The following is a 19,073-nucleotide window of genomic DNA, read 5'->3' as shown; positions in this document are numbered from 1 at the left end:
CCAGAAGGCTTATGAACAACAATATTTTATTGGAGGTGGATGTCTGAGGTCAGGGTGTCAGTGTGATTGGGTTCTGGGAAGGGCACTCCTCTAAGTAACAGACTGGAGAAGTTGAATTGTATCCTTACATAATGGAAGAAAGGTGAGAGAACTCTTAGTGTTCTTTTTTACAAGCGCACTAATTCTATTCATGAGGGCTCCACCCTCATGACCTCATAACCATCACCGAGGTTTAGAGTTTCAACATATGAATCTTGGAGGAACACAGCATTCAGTCCATATACACATATGGAGATTTGCTTATCTTAACCTCCTCATAGATAAAAGGGTAAATGAGAAATAAAGATAGTAGTATTAACAATGCAATGAACTGAAATCTTATCAAAATATTCTCCACTCTCTTATCTTTCCTTAGGTCTGGAGTCTCAGATCCAAGACAGTATTGCTGATTGTGTGCTTGTCAATTCAACGTCAGCTCAGTGCAAATGATGGCCAAATGAAAATGTACATCTTGCAAAGATGCAGACTTTCATGAAGACTGAGACTGAATCTTTTGGAATGCCATGAGAGTGCATGGAAGAGCTGGTTGATCGTAAAACAGGCAAAAAGGAAATAATCAGGGAAAACCACAAAAAGACACTTGATAAGAAAACAATTTAAATATAAAGGATTAAAATGCCTCCTGTATTTTTAAAGAGTGATCTTGTTTATGATGGAGGTGGAGGTGGTGTGAGAGAGACAGTTGCTAAGTGCGGGGAGTTCATGCTTTGCTTTGAAAGGCTTTTTATGGTTTCTCTCTTCATGAAAAAGGAGCCAGCTATACATTCTTGAAGAATATTTATTAAGAGCCTCCTTTTTAAAAGAAAAATTATATCTAATAGATATCTACATAAAAATAATGTGAAAAAATATACTGTGATAAAAAACTGATAGTCCTTTTTGAAGACATATATATGGGTTCTTCATGACATTTTTTGACCTGTTGTCATTTTCTAATTTTTGTAATGACCTTATGCTGCTTTGGAAATAAGGAGAGAGAAAGAAAGAGAGAGAGAGAGAGGAAGGAGACACATTGAATATTTCTAATATAAAAATCTGAACTCCTCCCCAGTTGAAACTTTTTGGGCATTGACATAATACCAAGAATTGGAAAATTTCATACCTGATCTCATATGGCAGTTTTGCAGATTCAGTCAAAATACTGTATAAAATTACCTTCAGGCTATGTGTTTAACGTGTACATTAAACATAAATGAACTTTTTGTTTAGGCATGGGTCCTATCCCCACGATACCTGATACCTCATTATATATATGCAAATATTCCAAAATATGAAAAAAAATTAAAATCCCCAACACTTTCAGATCCAAACAGTTTGGATAAGGGATACTCAACATGTAGCACAAAAAACCAAGAAACTCTTTTATAAAAAATTTGTCAATTTTTCTGTGTTAAAGCCACTTGCTCATGCCCTGTTTATTAGGTTGTTTTCATTTTTGTGCCAGTTTGTTCGAAGCTGTCACTTATTGATATTTAGATTGTTCCAAATTTTCCTTATTAAAAACAGAAAAGCATAGGCATAATTGTCTGAAAATTAAGTAGAATTTTTAAAAGCAAAAGAATGGAGTCAGCAATGGAAGAATTTTCAAAACTAGACCAAAATGCTCAATCTGTACATCTGGGTTAAAAATCTGCCCTTATATGCACAAGAACTACCAGTTGTTCAGAACTAAGGGCTAGAGGATGATTTTTGCACAAAGCACTGATTTGACAGAATCACTCTGTTGACTGGTTTGCATTTACCTAGGATGCTTTGGACAGAATTCTGATAGCCAGCTCCTTTGCTTCCATGGAGAATGGTGGGTAAAGATGTGAGGAGCAGCACCATGTGGACTCTCTCTGAGGGTTCCTATCTACTCACAGTGTGCACTGAGGGAAAAGGGAATTGTTCATTGATAAGAGTTTGGGCAAACAAGAGTGTCAATTTGGTGGTAGTTTTAGATAAGGTGTGCATAAAAAAGTTAACATACAGGTCTGACTGTTCTCTTTTGAAAGTCCTGCTTAGAAAGTTGGTCATGACTTGTGCATGGGAACTCAAATTTTGGAAGAGTTCCCATCATTTCCAGAGCAGGTAAGAGTGACCCACTAAATCTTCACCGTTTGTGCAAACAATACCATTTATATTGAACACCTGCTTTCCTCTAAGGGTGTGGAGTTTTGGAACATCCCAGGCAGAGGCAGCCAGCTTAATCATGCCGTAATAAAAACTCTAAATCTCTAATCAATGACCTTGCTTGTCAACATTTCATGCATGTTGTCACAACTTGTTGCTGGGAGTGAGGGAATTAAGTGGAACCCATATGATTCCACTGGCAGAGGACCCTTGGAACCTTATTTCTGGTTTCCTCTGGACTTCATCCCATGTGCCTTTTCTTTTTTGATTTTTTTTCCGAATACTTTCATTGTAATAACATAGTTCTGGAGGGTGATTATATGCTGAGTCCTGAGACGATTCCTAGTGAATCATCAGAGCTGGGAGAGATCTTGGGGACTCTGAGCAAGGAACAGAATAGTTAACTAACTAACTAACTAACTAACTAACTAACTAAATTTCCATAGAGAACTATTTCCAAGGTAGGAGTCAGCCCTTTTATTCTGAAGAACCAGCAGAGGAAGCAGATAGATAGATATTATTTTTCTCCTTCCCCCTTCTCCCAAGAGACCATTACTATTTCTTAATTGACATTTGGGCATTGCTCTACCATTTCTAAAGTATGCATAAATATTTATACCAATTCTCTTTCTGCAATGAATACAAGATATTCATGTATATATTTCCCTGAGTCTCACTTCATAATCATGTACTGTGGTGTGGGATTGAAAAGCAGGGGAATTATCAATACCTGTCTCACTTTAAATCCTTCTCACTAAAGTTGCTAAATTTATCAAAATGAGGAAAATTTCAGAGGACAAGAGAATTTAGATGAGGACATCATCAATCAATTTTTCAATAAAAATCACTTAATGAGGGTCAGGCAGAGTGGTGCATGCCTGTAATCCCAGCTACTAAGGAGACGGAGGTAGGAGGATTGCAAGTTTGAGGCCAGCTTGGAAAATTCAGTGAAATCCTGTTTCAAAATTTCACAAAAAGGGGATGGTGCTGGGGATGTAACTCAGTCCCAATACCCAGCACTTCAAAAGCAAACAAACAAACAAAACAAAAAAGCCCATTTAGTGTGGATATGTGCTGGGAATCTGGGATTCAAGAAAATGATGATGTTGCTTCACTTAAAAGTAGTTTATGGTGTAGGTGGGAGTCTTTGGTGTGCAGAAGTTGGCTCTTGCTGCTTGTGAGAGACTACTGTTAGTCTGTCAAGACTGGGGAATCTTGTGAGCCAGTTCCCATTAGCTTGGTAGCTTGAAATCAGCCACCATAGAGTATTTTCACCACAGAAATTGGAACATGCCCCAAATTGGTGTTCCCTCACTTTCAGATGGTTGTTAAACACTTACCTGCATTACACTGGGGTTAGACAAGGTGTTAGAGGATTGCATTACAGAGAGTGCTACCAAAGGTGAGCTCTTAAAATCAGTAAAGATTTCAAGGGAGAAGACGATCAATGCCTAGCTGCAGCCATTTCCAAGGAGTAGTGGAACAAAGAGAGCATATTCTGCAGCACTTAGGAGAAATTTCTGTGGAGTTGGAACTTGATTCTTATTATCAGGAAAAAGCTCCACAGGGTATGTGCCCAATAAGAAGCTACTTAAGATGTCAACATACGTGCACCAGAACACAGGGGAATCTTTCTGGAGTTAAAAAGTTTCTGAGAAAAAAAATGCCATGAAATTACAACAAAACAAAGCAAAACCATCCCTTGCAGACCAGAGACCTTCTCTTTGAGGGGCAGATGAGGACCAAAGAGTAGACACCACTTCCACTCTGCCTTGGGGAATTTGCCCTCTTAGTGCTGTGTGAGTGATTAACCAAGGACAAATAAAAGGAAACACTTAAGAAGAAGAGTCAACACAATGGTTAATTTCATTTTTTCTTTTTACTTGAAAACTTTTTTAACCATCAAATTTTGGCAGTTACAAACCTGTACACTGTTTGGATTTTTTTGTTTGTTTTGTTTTTTGTTTTTTTCTTTTTTTTTGTCATTTTTTTTGTTTTTTTCTTTTCTTTCTTCTTCTTCTTTTTTTTTTAAGAAAAAGAACACAAGATTGAATACTGCCAATAGCAATATGTGCAGGAATAATCCATTTCCATAAGGGCAAGATTCACTTCAAGTGTTAGCTTTCCCCTTTGCATAAAGTTTGGTGTGTGATGTGTGTGTGCAAGTTTAGGTGAGTGTGCATGTGTGTGAAGAAATGATACACCTCATTCTGACTCTAAAATGGCATACAAATCAGCTACTTGATAACTGGGCAAAAAACACATTCATCTTCTGAAAAAGGTCAATAAAAACATTTTCTTGAAAACAAAGTTAAATGAAAACAACCAAAGAAAGGTTACAGTATGATTCCAAATGATTACAAAACATCATTCATTTTTCAAATCTAAAATCCTCTTTGTGTGTGTATAGTTACCTCAAAAGTTTGCGGACCAACAGCGTGAATGACTTAGACTTATATTCGACCCTCCAAATTAAAGCATCCTGATAGGCATCAAATATAGTATCTACAAAAGCCTGGGAAATTGAAACCATTTATATACAATTTTATAAACATTTTAAACACCAAAACATACATCTTTTACAAACCAGCCTGTTTGCAACAGGTAAATGTACAAGACGATCTCTGATACAGTGCTTAAAAAGAACTGCTTCCATTTCCAAACACATTTGTCACTCCCGAAATGCAGTAGTATGGGCTCATAAAATTGTTAAATAGTAGCAATTCAGGTATTTGCTTGCTGGAAGGGTACTACAGTACATACTAATGGGTCCAAACACACTCCAAATGACTATACGATTCTCTAGTGCATCCTAAACATTGGAAGAGACTAATTATGGCCTTTGTGTATTATTACATACTTGTAATTATTGCTTTTCATTATTACATAAAGAAAGAAATATCTTATCCTTTTCCTATCTTAGCCAGCTGGCTAAATAATTAACTGATGCCAACCTACATGTGGCGACTTTAAACCCCAGCATTATATAACCAGAAGCTCAAAGACATTGTGGGTTTTCATCAGAATAATGTGCAGTTGAACATTGTAGGGACACAAACCAGCAAAAAAACATATAACCACCTTCTCACAGATCACACAAAATGATGGTAAAGAAATGCCTCTTCAAATCACCATTTCCCATGGTTTGAACCCAAAGTGGTCAAACATAAAAGCCTAACTATTTTTAACAGTATTTGTGCACTGACAGGGTAGTAAAGTGAAGAGGCCAGACAATTATCTGGATGATCCAAAATGACAATGAGACTTTTCTGAATTGCTTCACACACACCTGACCTCTGGGTCTTAACTGGCTTATGTTGATTATCTCTTTGCTCAGACCCCCTGATTTTGATGATGCAGACACTGCATTCGTGGGGGTGGTGGATGTAAAGTAAGCAACAAGGCCAGTGGGCTACATGTCTTACTTGATTTATTTATTTATTTATTTTTTGTCCCCAGGTTGCACTAGTGATTTCCAAGGACAGTTTTTGGAAAATCCCAGAGTAAATTCCCTTTCCAGTCCTTTACACATTCTCTGATAGGTCGAACCTCAGATGTGTGGATTTGACCTAGTTATATTACTGAGTTTTTCTACCATGGCATTTAATGAATGAGTAGGATGCAGGGAAAGCTGGCATGGAACAGAACTCAGCAGCAAAATACTCATAGAGGAAAGGAAATATATTAAACAGTACTTTATTCATCTTTTATTGCCTCATAGCTCCTGCTTATTGCATGGCAGATGCCAACCGTCCAGCTACTCTCAACCTATCCAGAATGTGTGCAATACAAGTAAAGTGCCTACAACAGGTTGTGGAACATGGCTTCCCGGAGGTGGCACATGCATGTCAGAAAAAAGGAAAAGACACTAGTTGGCTTAAATATTTTTCATGTGGTTCATCATGGTGTAGGGAGTAGAAACAAACAGCAGCCAATGCTGGGGGGAAGAAAAATAAACAAATAAAAACAGTAACAAAAAAAATGCACCTAGTAGGTAAACTGATGACTGATCTGAGTTCACCTCTGCACTTATCATCCCCATTTGAGAAAAATTCATTAGGCAAAAGCAGCATTTTGATGAATTTCCAGAGAAATGTGTGAATTCTGCTTAGAATACCTTTCTGCGGTTGGTTCAAGGAAACAAGATTGTGAAACTTCCAGAGAAATATTTTCCATGAGTTTTCTTTTCTTGCATATTCCAAAGAAGGAATGATAGGAAGTCAGAGGGTTCATCAGAAGCAAGAGGCTGCCATGCTCCAGGCAGCTTAGTGGTGAACAATGAAAAGAGAATATTGGTTAAATGAATGGGTTCTGGTCCTTGTTCATCTTGTTAACTTCCTGTGTGAGCCTGGGCAAGTCTCTTCTCCACTCTCGGTATGTTTATATTACATGTTTATGACACTTGAACTACAAATCTTTAGGACCCTTCCAGCTCTTTGAATCAGTGGTGATCCTATCTGGGTCCACCTTGGACTGACTGCAAACCACTGTGCAATTTACAGGGAAATCTAATTTTCCATAAAATGAAGAGATATCATGTGTTTAAAGATAACAGATCAAAATATAACGCTTGCTTCTCTGGTATATATTTAGCTGCAAAGATATTCTGCAGAGAATCAGGGCATTATACCCTTAAGAAATAGGCATTTATTATAGGTCACAGCCAAGGGTGGGCACAATTTTCTTTGGTGACTTCACAACTGCATTAGGATCTATTTATGCCTTCATTATGGTGTCAGTCAGGCATTCCTCCTGGAAGAGGTGCTGTGTAAGCAATAGTGACTCATCTGCATTAATCTCCTTCTAATATTTCCTGGGGGCAAGAAATGAATTGTTAGTTTTACTTTGATGGTTTTTATGTCATTGCATTATTAAAAGTGTAGCAGTGATTCAATTCTAGACCATTAGTTTGTCATTTTCTCTGTGATTCTTGCAAATGTGCTTCTTACATAAGAAAAATACCAAAGATTTTATTCTCCATAGCAGCCTTAGTGAAATTCATTTATTTCAAGACCACAGTGTAGATTAATGCCTCCATGAGTAGTTCTGACCAAGAGACAGGAAGAGAAAGGCTGAAAAACCTGTGAAGTATATCCACTTAGAAAGTCTGGGAATGAAAAGGAATTTTTGTTTTTTATGAAAAATGTTCAGAAACACTGATTCCTACAAAGAAGTAAATGAATTAAACACAATTGAAACAACTAAAAACACATCTGTGTGGACAACATGCAGACTCAGGACAGTACAATTTACACACCAATGCCAGATGTCATCAGAAACAGTGGACACACAGATTTGCTCATTAAGCAAGATAGTGCAAATATGCATTTATTTACCATGGCCACGGCATGGGTAGCCATAATCTGATTGAAGCAAAAGAGGAAAATCACTCAACCTGTCAACTTGAACTTTTGAGTATTGGGTTAATGTGTTTCCAGTGGAATGATTCTCCTGTCATTTTTGGAAAGTCATGGCCAAAGCCCACATGGTCTGATGGGAGGAAACCCCCAGGGTGTAAAGAAACATTACACCTTTTTCAAATTGAGGTTAGTTTTGGAAAATTATAAAATACTGTTTTTAAAAAGCACAGTTTTGCTTTAAGTTAATATAAATGGCAGTACCAAAATAAAGTTAACTGAATCAGAGTAAAATACAGCATTTGGTGTTCCTCTAACATCATAGAGATCAGAAAAATTGGAAGGTACACCTTGCTCGCTGGCAGGATTTTCAACATGGTCCATTTCCTAAAACCTTCATGTTAGCTTTCCTCAAGAGCAGCCTTATTGAGTGCAAGCACATATTTGTACACAGGCCCAGACACACACGCTATTATAATTTACACACAATAACTAATCTACCTTCTTCTTCTTTTTAAATGTATTTATAATGACGATGCTACCAATTTAGAATAACTCTCCTTTTATCTGCATTATCAAGAATTGTGATTATCCAGGCTGAAAATTTGAAAATATATTTTCTTTCCCCCCCACCCCAAATTTGTGAATTTACTTAAATTTCTAAATATCTCTTACTCTGGAGAACAATATATAAACAGAAGCCAATTTTTGCAGCAATGTTAGAATTGTAGTTTTGGCAGGCATATTTAACAGAAAACACAAAACTAGATAATCACCTTCTTCTTTCTAATGTTCAAGCATTAACCTCCCCAGCCCACGAGATGAAACAACCAGCCTCATATTGCTCTTCATTGTCAAAGAACATAAAACCCAACTATGTTACATTGGATGCTTAACACAAACAAACGAAATAACTCAGCATACTAATCATGTTACTCAAACCTAATTTTATAGCTGAAAATTGGGCAGCTTATTAAAAAAAATAGAATTGATTTCAGAGGCCTTCAGCCTATTTCTTTGTTCATTTAATATTTGTTTCTCTTTTTCTTTCACCTAAGAGACTAACTTTTCCAACAATCATCACTACTATTTTCATTTCATTGGCTCAAAATTACATGCAACAATGCCTCCCTGATTGTTGCCAGTTATTAATACTGCAAGGGCTGATGCTGTCACACTTTCCAGGGCATAATACTGCACAGAACCATATAAGATCTCCTGTTTCATTTGAGGTCATTCTTCCCCCACCCTTGCATTCTTAGCCATGAATTGAGGTGCTCCTGCAAGGGTTATCAATCCCTTCTCAGAAACAATTTCTGAGCTCTCCTTTTCACCTGATCGGAACCAAGCTTGCTTGTGACAGTACGACTCCTGAAGAAGTTACTCGTGGAAAGTACCATTTGTCCACTCTCCGTGGAGACACATGCCCAGCCAATCTCCTTCCACTATTCCATGACAAAAAGAGCAAAGCACCTGCAACATGTGCTCTAAACTTGGGTCTGGTGCTGGGTCTCTGCAAAGGGAATGTGGAGGCCGGCGAGGCTGAGCTCCCCCACACTCTCATAGTCACTCATGGCTACTTCAGAATCCTCAAAGCCACAGTTGGCTGATACATCCGAGGATGAGGTGCCTCTGGAATTGTGCAAGGACACAGACACACTGTCTGTTGGGCCTGTGGCCTCTGTGCCCTGGTTCATGTTCATGGCAAAAGTACTAAATTCACAGCTGGCAGGCGGGCCCACTAAATCCGTTTCGTTGGGAAATGGGTGAGGGGGGAGGTACTGGCTAGGATGAAACTGGGGCCTCCTCCTGCAGTCTGGGCTCAGTGTGCTGGCCAGTGAGACAGGCTGGGAGGGTGGTAGGGCCTCATATTGGTCCGGGAAGTCCTCAGGAAGTGGTGGGGGCAGCTGGTCCTGACTCAAGAACTCTTCTTCATGAGGGGGTGGATATTCATTATCAATGTCATAGCCGCCCAGGTAGTAATCACTCTCTAATTCCCGTGTGCTGCCCTGGTGTGCAGACCCTCCATCCTGGTTCTCATAGTTGGGCACTTCCTCTATGTCTGACAGGCGGGCTCCTGGCATCCAGTCAGAGGTGTCCCAGTGATAGGCTGTGAGAGAAACACCATGACAGTTAGTTTCCTCCAGAGTAGAGCTGGGGTAGGGCTGGGAAAGAAACAGAGATGGGATATGACATGCAATTCTTAATATCCAGGAGACCCTCAGAAGCCAGAATTACCTACATGCTTCTTACAAGGGTTCTCAGGGCCAACCATGCTCTGACCCAGGGAGAACAAGGCAATGACAATTGGAGAGATGGTGCCTGGTTGCAGCAGAGCCTCACACTCAGCCATGGCATGAGAGGTGACAGCAAGGGTTTGCTGAGGGAGCACAGTCCTAGGACCCTTGACCCCAACCCCACTCCCTCTTCCTCTCCACATGCTATATGCATAGCCAGGCTGGCAGCATGCTTGCAGAGAGAGATGGATCCACTGCACTGTGGACCACAGAAGGCAAGGAGGTGCACAGGCAGAGGGATGAGGCTGCAGAGGAATGCTGGTGGAGCTTTCACCTCCAGAACTGAGCACACAGGACGCCTGAAACATGCGAAATTCAAAGAGAGGAACTCAGCAAAGATAGAGGGAGAGGGACAGAGATGGGGGTAAGAATGAATTCAGCAATGCAAAAAATGCATAAATAAAATGTTATGCTGGGGTTGTGGCACAGTCACCTCTGTTGTAGTTCTGTCCTTGGTCCATGACAGACACTGTTTAAATACAAAGTGAAAAGTAAATCTGACAGTTCAAGTCATGTCAAGGGAAATAAAGCAGAACATTTTAAGAGACTTGAAAAAAAAAAAAGATGATCCTAGAGAACTATGGGCTCAATTATGTTATATGCATGTACAGACATATCACAATGAGACTCACTATTCTGTATAGTTAATATCAACCAATAAAAAAGGTTTTCTTCAAAAGAAAAGAACGATGGGCTATGACTAAGTTTAGCTTTTAAAAAATTTCCCCATTTAGAAGATAAAAAGGTAAATCCCATATATGTCATATCCTAATTTTATTAAATTACTAATAAAAGTTACTAATTGAAACTAATCCCCATAGTATGGTGATTTCACCATACTGGTCTTAAATATCTCCAACTTACAGTAGGTGCTCAATAAATACATATTGAATATAAGGATGAATTTAATATTAATTTGGATTCCAATTAATTGTGTACCCTTCTTTGGAAGGGATTTTATAAGAAGAGTAACCCACATGTTTAAAAATTATGAACAAGATTTTTTTCAAAAGTGTTAAATCTATTCCAATTCATAGAAAAGCACCCCAAATCTTAAAGTCCTCTGAGTATTGCTCCCTCTGTTTATTACAATCATCCCTGGTATAACTTAACAAGGAAGCAACATTTTTAAAATGATAACTCTTTATACAAAGACATGCTAAGGAAGAAAATAAAGTAAATACCTTCATTTTCTATAGTGTCAACTACATTGTTGACAAGCTGAATGACAGTCACTATGGATGCTTGTGGCAGGAAGAAGAAGATGGGAGGGAGGGGAAGGACACCTTCAGGTTAGTAGTGTATTTTAAACACATGTTAAATTCTTTTAACAACAACAACAACAACAACAATAACAACAGGTGCAGCACACAAACACACACTCTGCAATCTGACCCTTAGGGATTATGTCAGTAGACACTTTTATCTAGGGGATCCTGGGGATTGTTGGAAGGGAAGAGAAACAGCAGCAAGTCCTAGGGCAGTCGTCCTGAAAATCATGATTGGCAGGGATTGCAGAGTCATAAATTCACACCTCATGGCCCAGTAAAATCAATCTAGGAAGGCAGTGGCTCATCAAGCTCATGCTAATTTCTCATTAGCAACTCCCAAAGGCTCTCAGAGAAAGACCTCACTATTCCAGGGATAATTCGTTGTTGGTCAATCATGCTGCTCCAAACCCAATAACCTTTGCAGACCTGATGGCTTCATACTCATGATGTGATGCTACTGATAGCCCAGACCAACTCAAGGCCCAGCTCCTGATGCCAAGGTTTGGACAGAAGTCAGCAACTGGTCTCTCAAATAGACTAAAGAAGGAGATCGCTGTGATCCATTTGGTTGCTTTAGGGACTGACACCCACAGTTTCTTGAGAGTTAACTTGGCATAAAAAATTTGATGAAGGTTTCTAACACCACCTGTCTGCATCAAGATCAGTCTAGAATGTTAAACATGAAAAGGCAAGTATGCGGCCTTAAGAGCCTGTGATAACAGTCCATCAGGCATTGTTACTGGTGCTGCCGCCTGGAGTTTGGAAACTGTATATTCTTGGAGTTTATGTAAAATGCAAACTAGTTACATTTAGTCTTCTGACTGGGGATGAGAAATGCAGGATGCACAGAGGCAAACAAAGGTCAAAAGTCTGTGCCCTTGACCTGAGAAGGGTCAGGAGAAATCTACTATTATAGGGGCTTGTTCTCCCAGTTTACAGATAGACTGAGGGTTAGATACTTCTCATGATGGCCAGGTCCTGAGCAAGGAGGTGAAAGAGATTGGGGGTAGGGTGGTAAAAGGAGACTATTATATTTTCATGATTGCTTCTCTGGTCTTGGAGCTCACCTGCTTCTACATTCACCTTAGAGGCAAGGACTGTGCCATTTTCAGTTTGTACTTCTGTTATAAAATGCACAGAAAATGACTCAGCACACAGAAAAAAAACCCAGCAAGAGTTCACGGGGTGAATGATAACATAACTTAATGTATCCAATTTTTGTATTGCTGGTAAATGGGGAAAATGACCTAAGGTATAAACCAAGGTAAGTCTACCTGTTGCTGTGGATGACTATTTGAAATTATTCTCAGCTTGTCACCATATGGTAAACATTTACTACTTTATGACAGCTTCGACTTCATTTTGTGCCCTATGAAGAACAACCCATCTTTTGGAGTTGGTTCCTCAGCTCAGAAAACCCAGTGCAGCATTCATACTCTCTCCATAGTACAGGTTCACAAGAGGTCATGGTGGCAGCTTTGGAGCGAACACAGCAGTCTGTGGACCCTAAGGACCTGCACACAGCATTCTGGGTCTGGGTGGATGTGCATATTTCCAAGGAGCTGCTCCATAATTTTAAAGTAAGTCTCCAAAAGCCCAGAACCCCAAATTATTATAAGGAAGATTCAGCTGAATGAAGATGTCATTGGTTCTATGGGAATGCAGTCTTATCTCTGGTAAAACTTCTCATGATGGGGAGGTTGGATATACAGTGAAAAGGTAAGATTTTAATTTTAATGTAAAATGAAAAAAGATATAAATCAGCTTATTTGCTAAAAGCCATGCTTGGCATGAAGTAGATTCTATCTGGAACCAAATCAAGGAGGACTCCTTATTGGAGGTCCAGGAGAACATTGTCAATCCCTGATGCAGATTCCTGGGTCTGCTCTGAGCTGTAGCTCAATAGAGCCACCTTTGGCAATGACACTCAACAATGAAGTTAATTAGAAAAGCTGGTGAACACACTCAAAACCCAAGAACACATCAAGAAACAAAGCTGGTCACATCAATCTCCCCTCAACCACTGTCTTTCAGAGCAAAGGAAGCAGAACCCACCCTCCAGAACAAATCTGAAGACTCCTTACCATTGTCGTCACCAGAATCTGACTGAAAGGAGCTGAGGGATTGAACTTCAGAGTTGCTGCCTTTATTACTGCCTGCAAAGCAGGTCACTTCTCCCGGGTCATCAACCCCTTTGTCTTCACAGACAGCCAAAGAGAAAGCAAAAATGACATTGGTTACCTTGTGCATATTTTCAATATGGCCCTCCTACCTCAACCTAGTTCACTTCTTGGGGCTCTTTCATTTGCTTGGAGAAAATAACTTAGCTGCACAATAGAAAATTGATTGTGCCATAGGGGGCCAAGGTCTGTCAATCAAGTGATTTACATTATGGATTTGAAACCTTTAACCCGTGGTAAATGAGCTTCCAAATAGCTGACAGCTGAAAGTAGCTGTTCCCTCCTCAAAGTGAAGCGACTTCATGAAGAGTGAAACGAGGATGAAGTGGCTACATTGCTCTTTGCCATTCAGACTGAATTTACATCATTTACATGAACCAAGGTGGTGTCAACACCAGGTTAAATGAGATTACTTTTAAAATAGGGGTATAAATATTTTATAGGCAGGAATGCAATTACATTTATCCTGGATTCCATCTCTGGGGAGCAAGTGGAGTTTTAAGTTCTGCCTTCTAGAGGGCAGCGTGGTATCATTTTTGGGAATAACAATGTTCTGCACTGTCTGCAGGAGGGCAGTCAGCGGTATGGATGTGCGTTAGCCACATACTTCCTCCCTCTTTGCTGTACAAAGATAGCCTGGCCCCTCCCCCGCCCACCCCACACAACACCAGGACTACTTTCTTATTTGATAGACTAAAGGAAGCAATAAAAACAGCCCATATCTTGAGGTTGTCAAGTTCAAAATGAATTGGTTGCCCAGAGATGGTCTCACTAGCTAACTCTGCCTTGCTTAACAAAGAAGGAAATGTATTCAATAAAACCCAACAATACTTTGGGGGGAAATGTGAGTTTTGGCCTGAGGTGGATTCTGGAAATAAAGCTGTCACTTCACGAAGCGGGGGTGGAAAATGATCATCAGGAAAAGCTGCAAATCATCACGTAACACAGGGTACAAAGAGACTCAGACTTGTGATTAAGGAACAGTTGTTCTTCGTGGTCACAGAAATCACTGTTTTGTCCATAAAGGGTGATGTCAGGAGCAGGCAGGGTGGCTCTGAATCTGCTGTAAGATGTTGAAACCACAGCAAAATGATGAGTTGGATAAACAACTCATGTAAGTAGAGAGAGACACCAGGGAGAAATTCAACCCCCAACAGCCACACCACAAAATACGAAGATGTGCCTCAGTAAAGCACAAGGTATACATACACAAGCTTAGCCCTGAACCACAAGAAATAAAATGACAAATGGTCCGCACTGGTGAATGAAGTGCTATGCATAAAACTCCTCTGCTCCTCCATTTATTCAAAACCCCCTTTGTCATTCCAAAAAAAAGGAAAAAAAATGCCTTTTTGCTAGTGGACTGGCAATACTCTGGTAAAGCTTAACTCTACAGATAATTTGAGAGGGAACATATTTATGATTAAAATCTAAAGGCAACTACTTAAAATAATAAGCATGTCTACAGAAAGACTGAATCAGCAGATGGCATGCTGGGGCAGCACTAGAGCAGAAAGATCTCATTCTTGGCCCCCATTTCTCATCAAGACATACATTCTTTCCTCTTATTTTCCTCTCCATCCTTGTTGATGAAGCTCCAAAGAGCATCAGCAGAGTGAGGAACTTGAAGTACAGACTCCTTACTTTGCTAGTTACATGATTTTAGGCAAATCATGTCACTTGCTCAAGCTAGTTTTTTTTCTTCCATGAAAGGATAAGCTAGTAATAGTGCCTTCCTGGTATAACAGCATTTAACTGTGACCATCTAAGGAGATGACTCAGCACCCAGTAGTGGTGCTTTACCATAGTGTTCCCACCAAATTTTTGTCCTTAATCCTTGCCTTCTGGCTTCTACTTTAACAGCTCCATGTTCAGCATATCATTGTTTCTTTGTTTTTGTTACCAGGGGTTGATTGAACCCAAGGGTGCTTAACCACTGAGTCGCATCCCCATCCCCTTTTATTTATTTATTTATTTAAATTTTGATACAGGGTCTCACTAAATTGCTTAGGGCCTTGAGGCTGGCTTTGAACTTGCAATCCTTCTGTCTCAGCCTTCTGAGCTGCTGGGATTACAGGCATGCACCACTGTAACCAGCTTAGTTCAGCATGTGTATTTTAATCCTGTATATATCTCCTAGATGGTAGCTTAGTACTTCATACTGCTGACCTTACTGACCCTCTCTCTTGGTTTCTGCACAGCTGCCCTCTCCTCTTTTCTTCCTTGGTAAGCATGTGCCTCCCTTCCTGTCCCTCAACTTCTGCCCACCACCCATAGGTAGGCATTTCGAAGGTCCTTTTGGAAGCCTGGTTTGACTACCCTCTCTGCTCTTGCTCCTTGGTAAGCTCACCCTCCTATATAGTCAACCATGTGGTGTGAAGTTGAAGTCTAAACATTCACCTCTAGTTTCATCCTTCTACTTTACTCAAGTGTTCACTCTAGAACTAGAAATACTACCTTCTTCTAACCTTCCAGAACATATTCTGTGTATCACTTATGTGGCTAGCTTGCACTATGGTCAATGGTGCTGTACTGTGAAAAGAGCATGGATTGTAGGGATTCTGGCAGACCCAGATTAGAACACTACCTGCCTCCTACTAGCTGTGACCTTGGACATGTGTGTTACCCTTTCTCTGACTCATTTTCCCCATCATAAATGAACCAGTGTGAACATTCCGTATTAGGACATGCCACAGTGAATACTCTGGTCATGTAGTTCTCTTTCCCTTCCCTTAATTTCTGTCATGGTGCCAAGGCATTACAGACTTCCAGTACAGGGGGAAAACAAAAGGAGCTACTGCCACTTCCTACTCACTCTCGGTTCCAGCATCCCAGCCATTCTTCCTAATGGAGTCGCAGTCAGAGCGGCAGGGCGACACAGCTGGAAGGTTGGGGGCCACACTGCACACGACTACACCCCGCCGGGCTGTCAGGATGCGGGGAGACTCTGGGTGAAACGTGGTCATCTCCTGGTGCTCTCCGCCCAGTCCATCCACGATCTTATCTAGGTTGCTCCTGGAGTCACTCTGGAAGCAGGGGGTGTAGGCCATGGGACGCACGGGCACCTGCGGGGGCCCCACCTCCTGGTAGACGTTGCGGCCATCCCCACTGCCACGCAGGTTCCGGAACGGGATGCCATTGCTCTTGTTGAGCAGGGCAGCCGTGGCGGGGTCCTGCACCAGCGTGATGTTGTTGCGGGAGTAGTTCTTGCGGAAGACCTTTTTGCGGAAGACGATGAAGAGGACGACCAGGGTGAAGATGACAAAGAGGACGACTGCAATGCCGATGAGCTCTTCCTTTCCCACGTAGGAGTGGCCGGCCTGGATGTTGGGTACCACTACGGGGCGGAGCCCGCAGTACTGGCCCACGAAGCCTGGTGTGCAGTTGCAGAGGAAGGAGCCGAACATGTTGACACAGGAGCCGCCATTCTCACACTCCTCCCGCTCACACTCATTGATGTCCTCCTCACACCTTCAGCAACAAAACACACAGAAGCCCCTCCCCAACATCAGAACCAGTAGACACAGCCTCGTGCACCAAAGCTCAAACAAAACAAAAGGTGTGTGTGGGGGAGGACATCATTAAAAGAGAATAAAGCAACTCAAAGGTATACGTGAAGAATGTGACATATAGGGTGTGTGTGTGTGGGGGGGGGAGGCAGTTCATTCAGGCATTTCTGTGCCCACAACCTCCCACCCCCAAGTCATCATCTTGTGTAAAAGTATCCCTCCCAACCCTATCTCTCAAGTCTTTGTCCCCTAGTGGGGTATAGTAGGGAAGAGGGTGCCAGGAGAGGAGCAGTACAAAAAAGAACCAACAGATGCTATGGAAAGGTACTGGGCTCCAAATTCTCCCAACCAGGTGCATATCAGAATTTTAAACTACATAGGTTTAGAAAGGATATACAATACATCACTCTCACATTATGTAAAATACTCCTGGGCCCCCTAGTAACTGATGCTGGCATAGGGCCTCATAATCAAATATACCAATGTTTCTGCACAGAAACATGGATATTTGCACTGAATTTTCAAGAGAAATAAAGACTAGAAAGAGCCTCAGAGTAGATTTCAACAGGTTTTGCCATCAAATTAGTTTGACATTTTAGTTCTCCAAGCTTTTGAGATGGTAGAATGAAGAAGAACTGTGAATCTATATACCCATTATAGAGTTTCTGGTGAGGAAAATATTTTGGGTTCTGATCTTTTCCTTTAATGGTTATAGTCATGTTTGGTCGTGTTTGGTTCCTCTGGGAAGCTGGGGATTGCAGGCGTAGGTGGGTGGGTGGGTGAATGGCTAACTTCCAGATTCTATGCTTATGTTAAAGGCTAATATTAAGGCAGATTATCAGGAAGAAATTACTGAAGCATTCTAATGAAAAATAACTAAATCAATTTTATTCCCTTTAAAGCAATCCATGATTGGCTTTGAGTAGAATTATAAGACACATTTAAGTCTTACATTTCTTACTTCAACACTCTGAAAACATAGACCTTCTTTCCTCCTTTTCTCTGTTTTAGCAATTATTCTAATATGTTCATTTAAAAGGCCCAATAACCTATATTTTTGGTAATCCACCTTTTAAAATGTAGCCAAACATCCCCAATTTGAACATATTGAGGCCAGGTCAGCCGGAAATTAGTTAGAATCACAAAGTATTTAAAAATAAATGCAGCTTTATTGCTTTAAATTACATCCAGCAATTCAAAGTCAGCTAAGTATTTCCTGGAAAAGTCCTCAGGAGATTTGCTCTAATGAATACATAAGACTGATCTGTAATTAGAGTATCACTTGCTTGAGATTTTATATATATATATATATATATATATATATATATATATATATACACACACACACACACACACACGAAATGATCAAGGAAAGTGGAATTTTACTAAGAATTTAAAACATTCCCTTTCCATTTGGCACTTTAATTTCATTCATTTCTTGGAGGAAAAAAAAGGTTTGCAAAAGAAAGGTAAGGTTTAGTTTCTTAGAATGATCATAAAACATTGGCAGTAGAGTCTTATTAATGGATTAGAGAAAGGAGTAGTGTATCTGACTCAGAATTATACTAGATATATTAGGTGGCATCAATGGCTTTCTTTACATTTTTCCCTAATAACAAAGTATATAGCAGTTATAAAAATTTTTGAAAAAATAGAGAAGTATAAAGTAAAAAAAATATGTAAATTACCCATTACCACACTACCCAGAGATAATCCCTACTAACCTTTTAATCACTTGAAAGCGTTCTTTATACATCAAGACATTAACCCTCTGACTGCCCTACCTATCAGTGGTAAACATTTTATCCTGGTGAAGTGCTTACTGGTTTGTTTTCTTAGTAAGAAGCAGCAGCATGGCAAGAGACTTTTACATAATCCCACTTACGTGACTCCAGTGAGTCCAGCTTTACAACTGCAGATGAAAGTGTTTCCTATTGGGTCACAGGATCCTCCATTACGGCAGGGGTTTGGGAAGCAGGCTGTAATCTCTGATTCACAGTTTCTCCCCGTGAACTGTGAGAGACAGGTACACTGGTAGCCTGAGGAAACAGAGCGCTTCATGAGCCAGGTGTGCCACTGGTGATGCTTAGAAGGCTTTGGGACTCAACTGTAATATGTAACATTTTCTCCCAGTTCTCTGTTGAACAGTATCTTAAGCAGGGGCCAAATTCCAAAGATGATTAACAAATTAGTTATTTGGAATACATCTAGCCACAAAAAATGCCAAGTTCCAATTTGAATTCCCTAGTGGTACACAAAAATTCACCTAATTAACCACATGCATGGA

At 40.3% G+C, this 19,073-nt stretch overlaps 1 protein-coding gene across 8 annotated transcripts in view; it reads right to left on the bottom strand.

Moving 5' to 3' along the window:
* Positions 1–4,057: 4,057 nt before the first annotated feature.
* Positions 4,058–19,073, bottom strand: part of Fat3 (FAT atypical cadherin 3) — a 624,627-nt gene continuing 609,611 nt past the window's right edge. For 5 of the 8 annotated variants that reach the window (XM_058584984.1, XM_058584983.1, XM_046462382.2 and 2 more), the window contains 6 exons: positions 18,672–18,825; positions 16,093–16,748; positions 13,182–13,295; positions 11,011–11,070; positions 10,260–10,295; positions 4,058–9,639 (listed from right to left, as the gene is read on the bottom strand). In XM_058584984.1, the coding sequence (XP_058440967.1) occupies positions 9,017–9,639; positions 10,260–10,295; positions 11,011–11,070; positions 13,182–13,295; positions 16,093–16,748; positions 18,672–18,825 (1,643 nt within the window). In that variant the 3' untranslated portion in view covers positions 4,058–9,016. The remainder of the gene's footprint in view (positions 9,640–10,259; positions 10,296–11,010; positions 11,071–13,181; positions 13,296–16,092; positions 16,749–18,671; positions 18,826–19,073) is intronic. The other 3 variants (XM_058584988.1, XM_046462383.2, XM_058584987.1) reach the window with 2 other exon arrangements.

This window comes from Marmota monax, unplaced genomic scaffold (assembly GCF_021218885.2).
Source record: "Marmota monax isolate L192 unplaced genomic scaffold, Marmota_monax_Labrador192_F-V1.1 WCK01_AAM20220418_F8-fsc00104, whole genome shotgun sequence".
In the NCBI taxonomy this organism is placed as follows: Eukaryota; Metazoa; Chordata; class Mammalia; order Rodentia; family Sciuridae; genus Marmota; species Marmota monax.
Note: the sequence above shows the minus strand (reverse complement) of the source record. Positions and strands in the feature narration are given on the sequence as shown.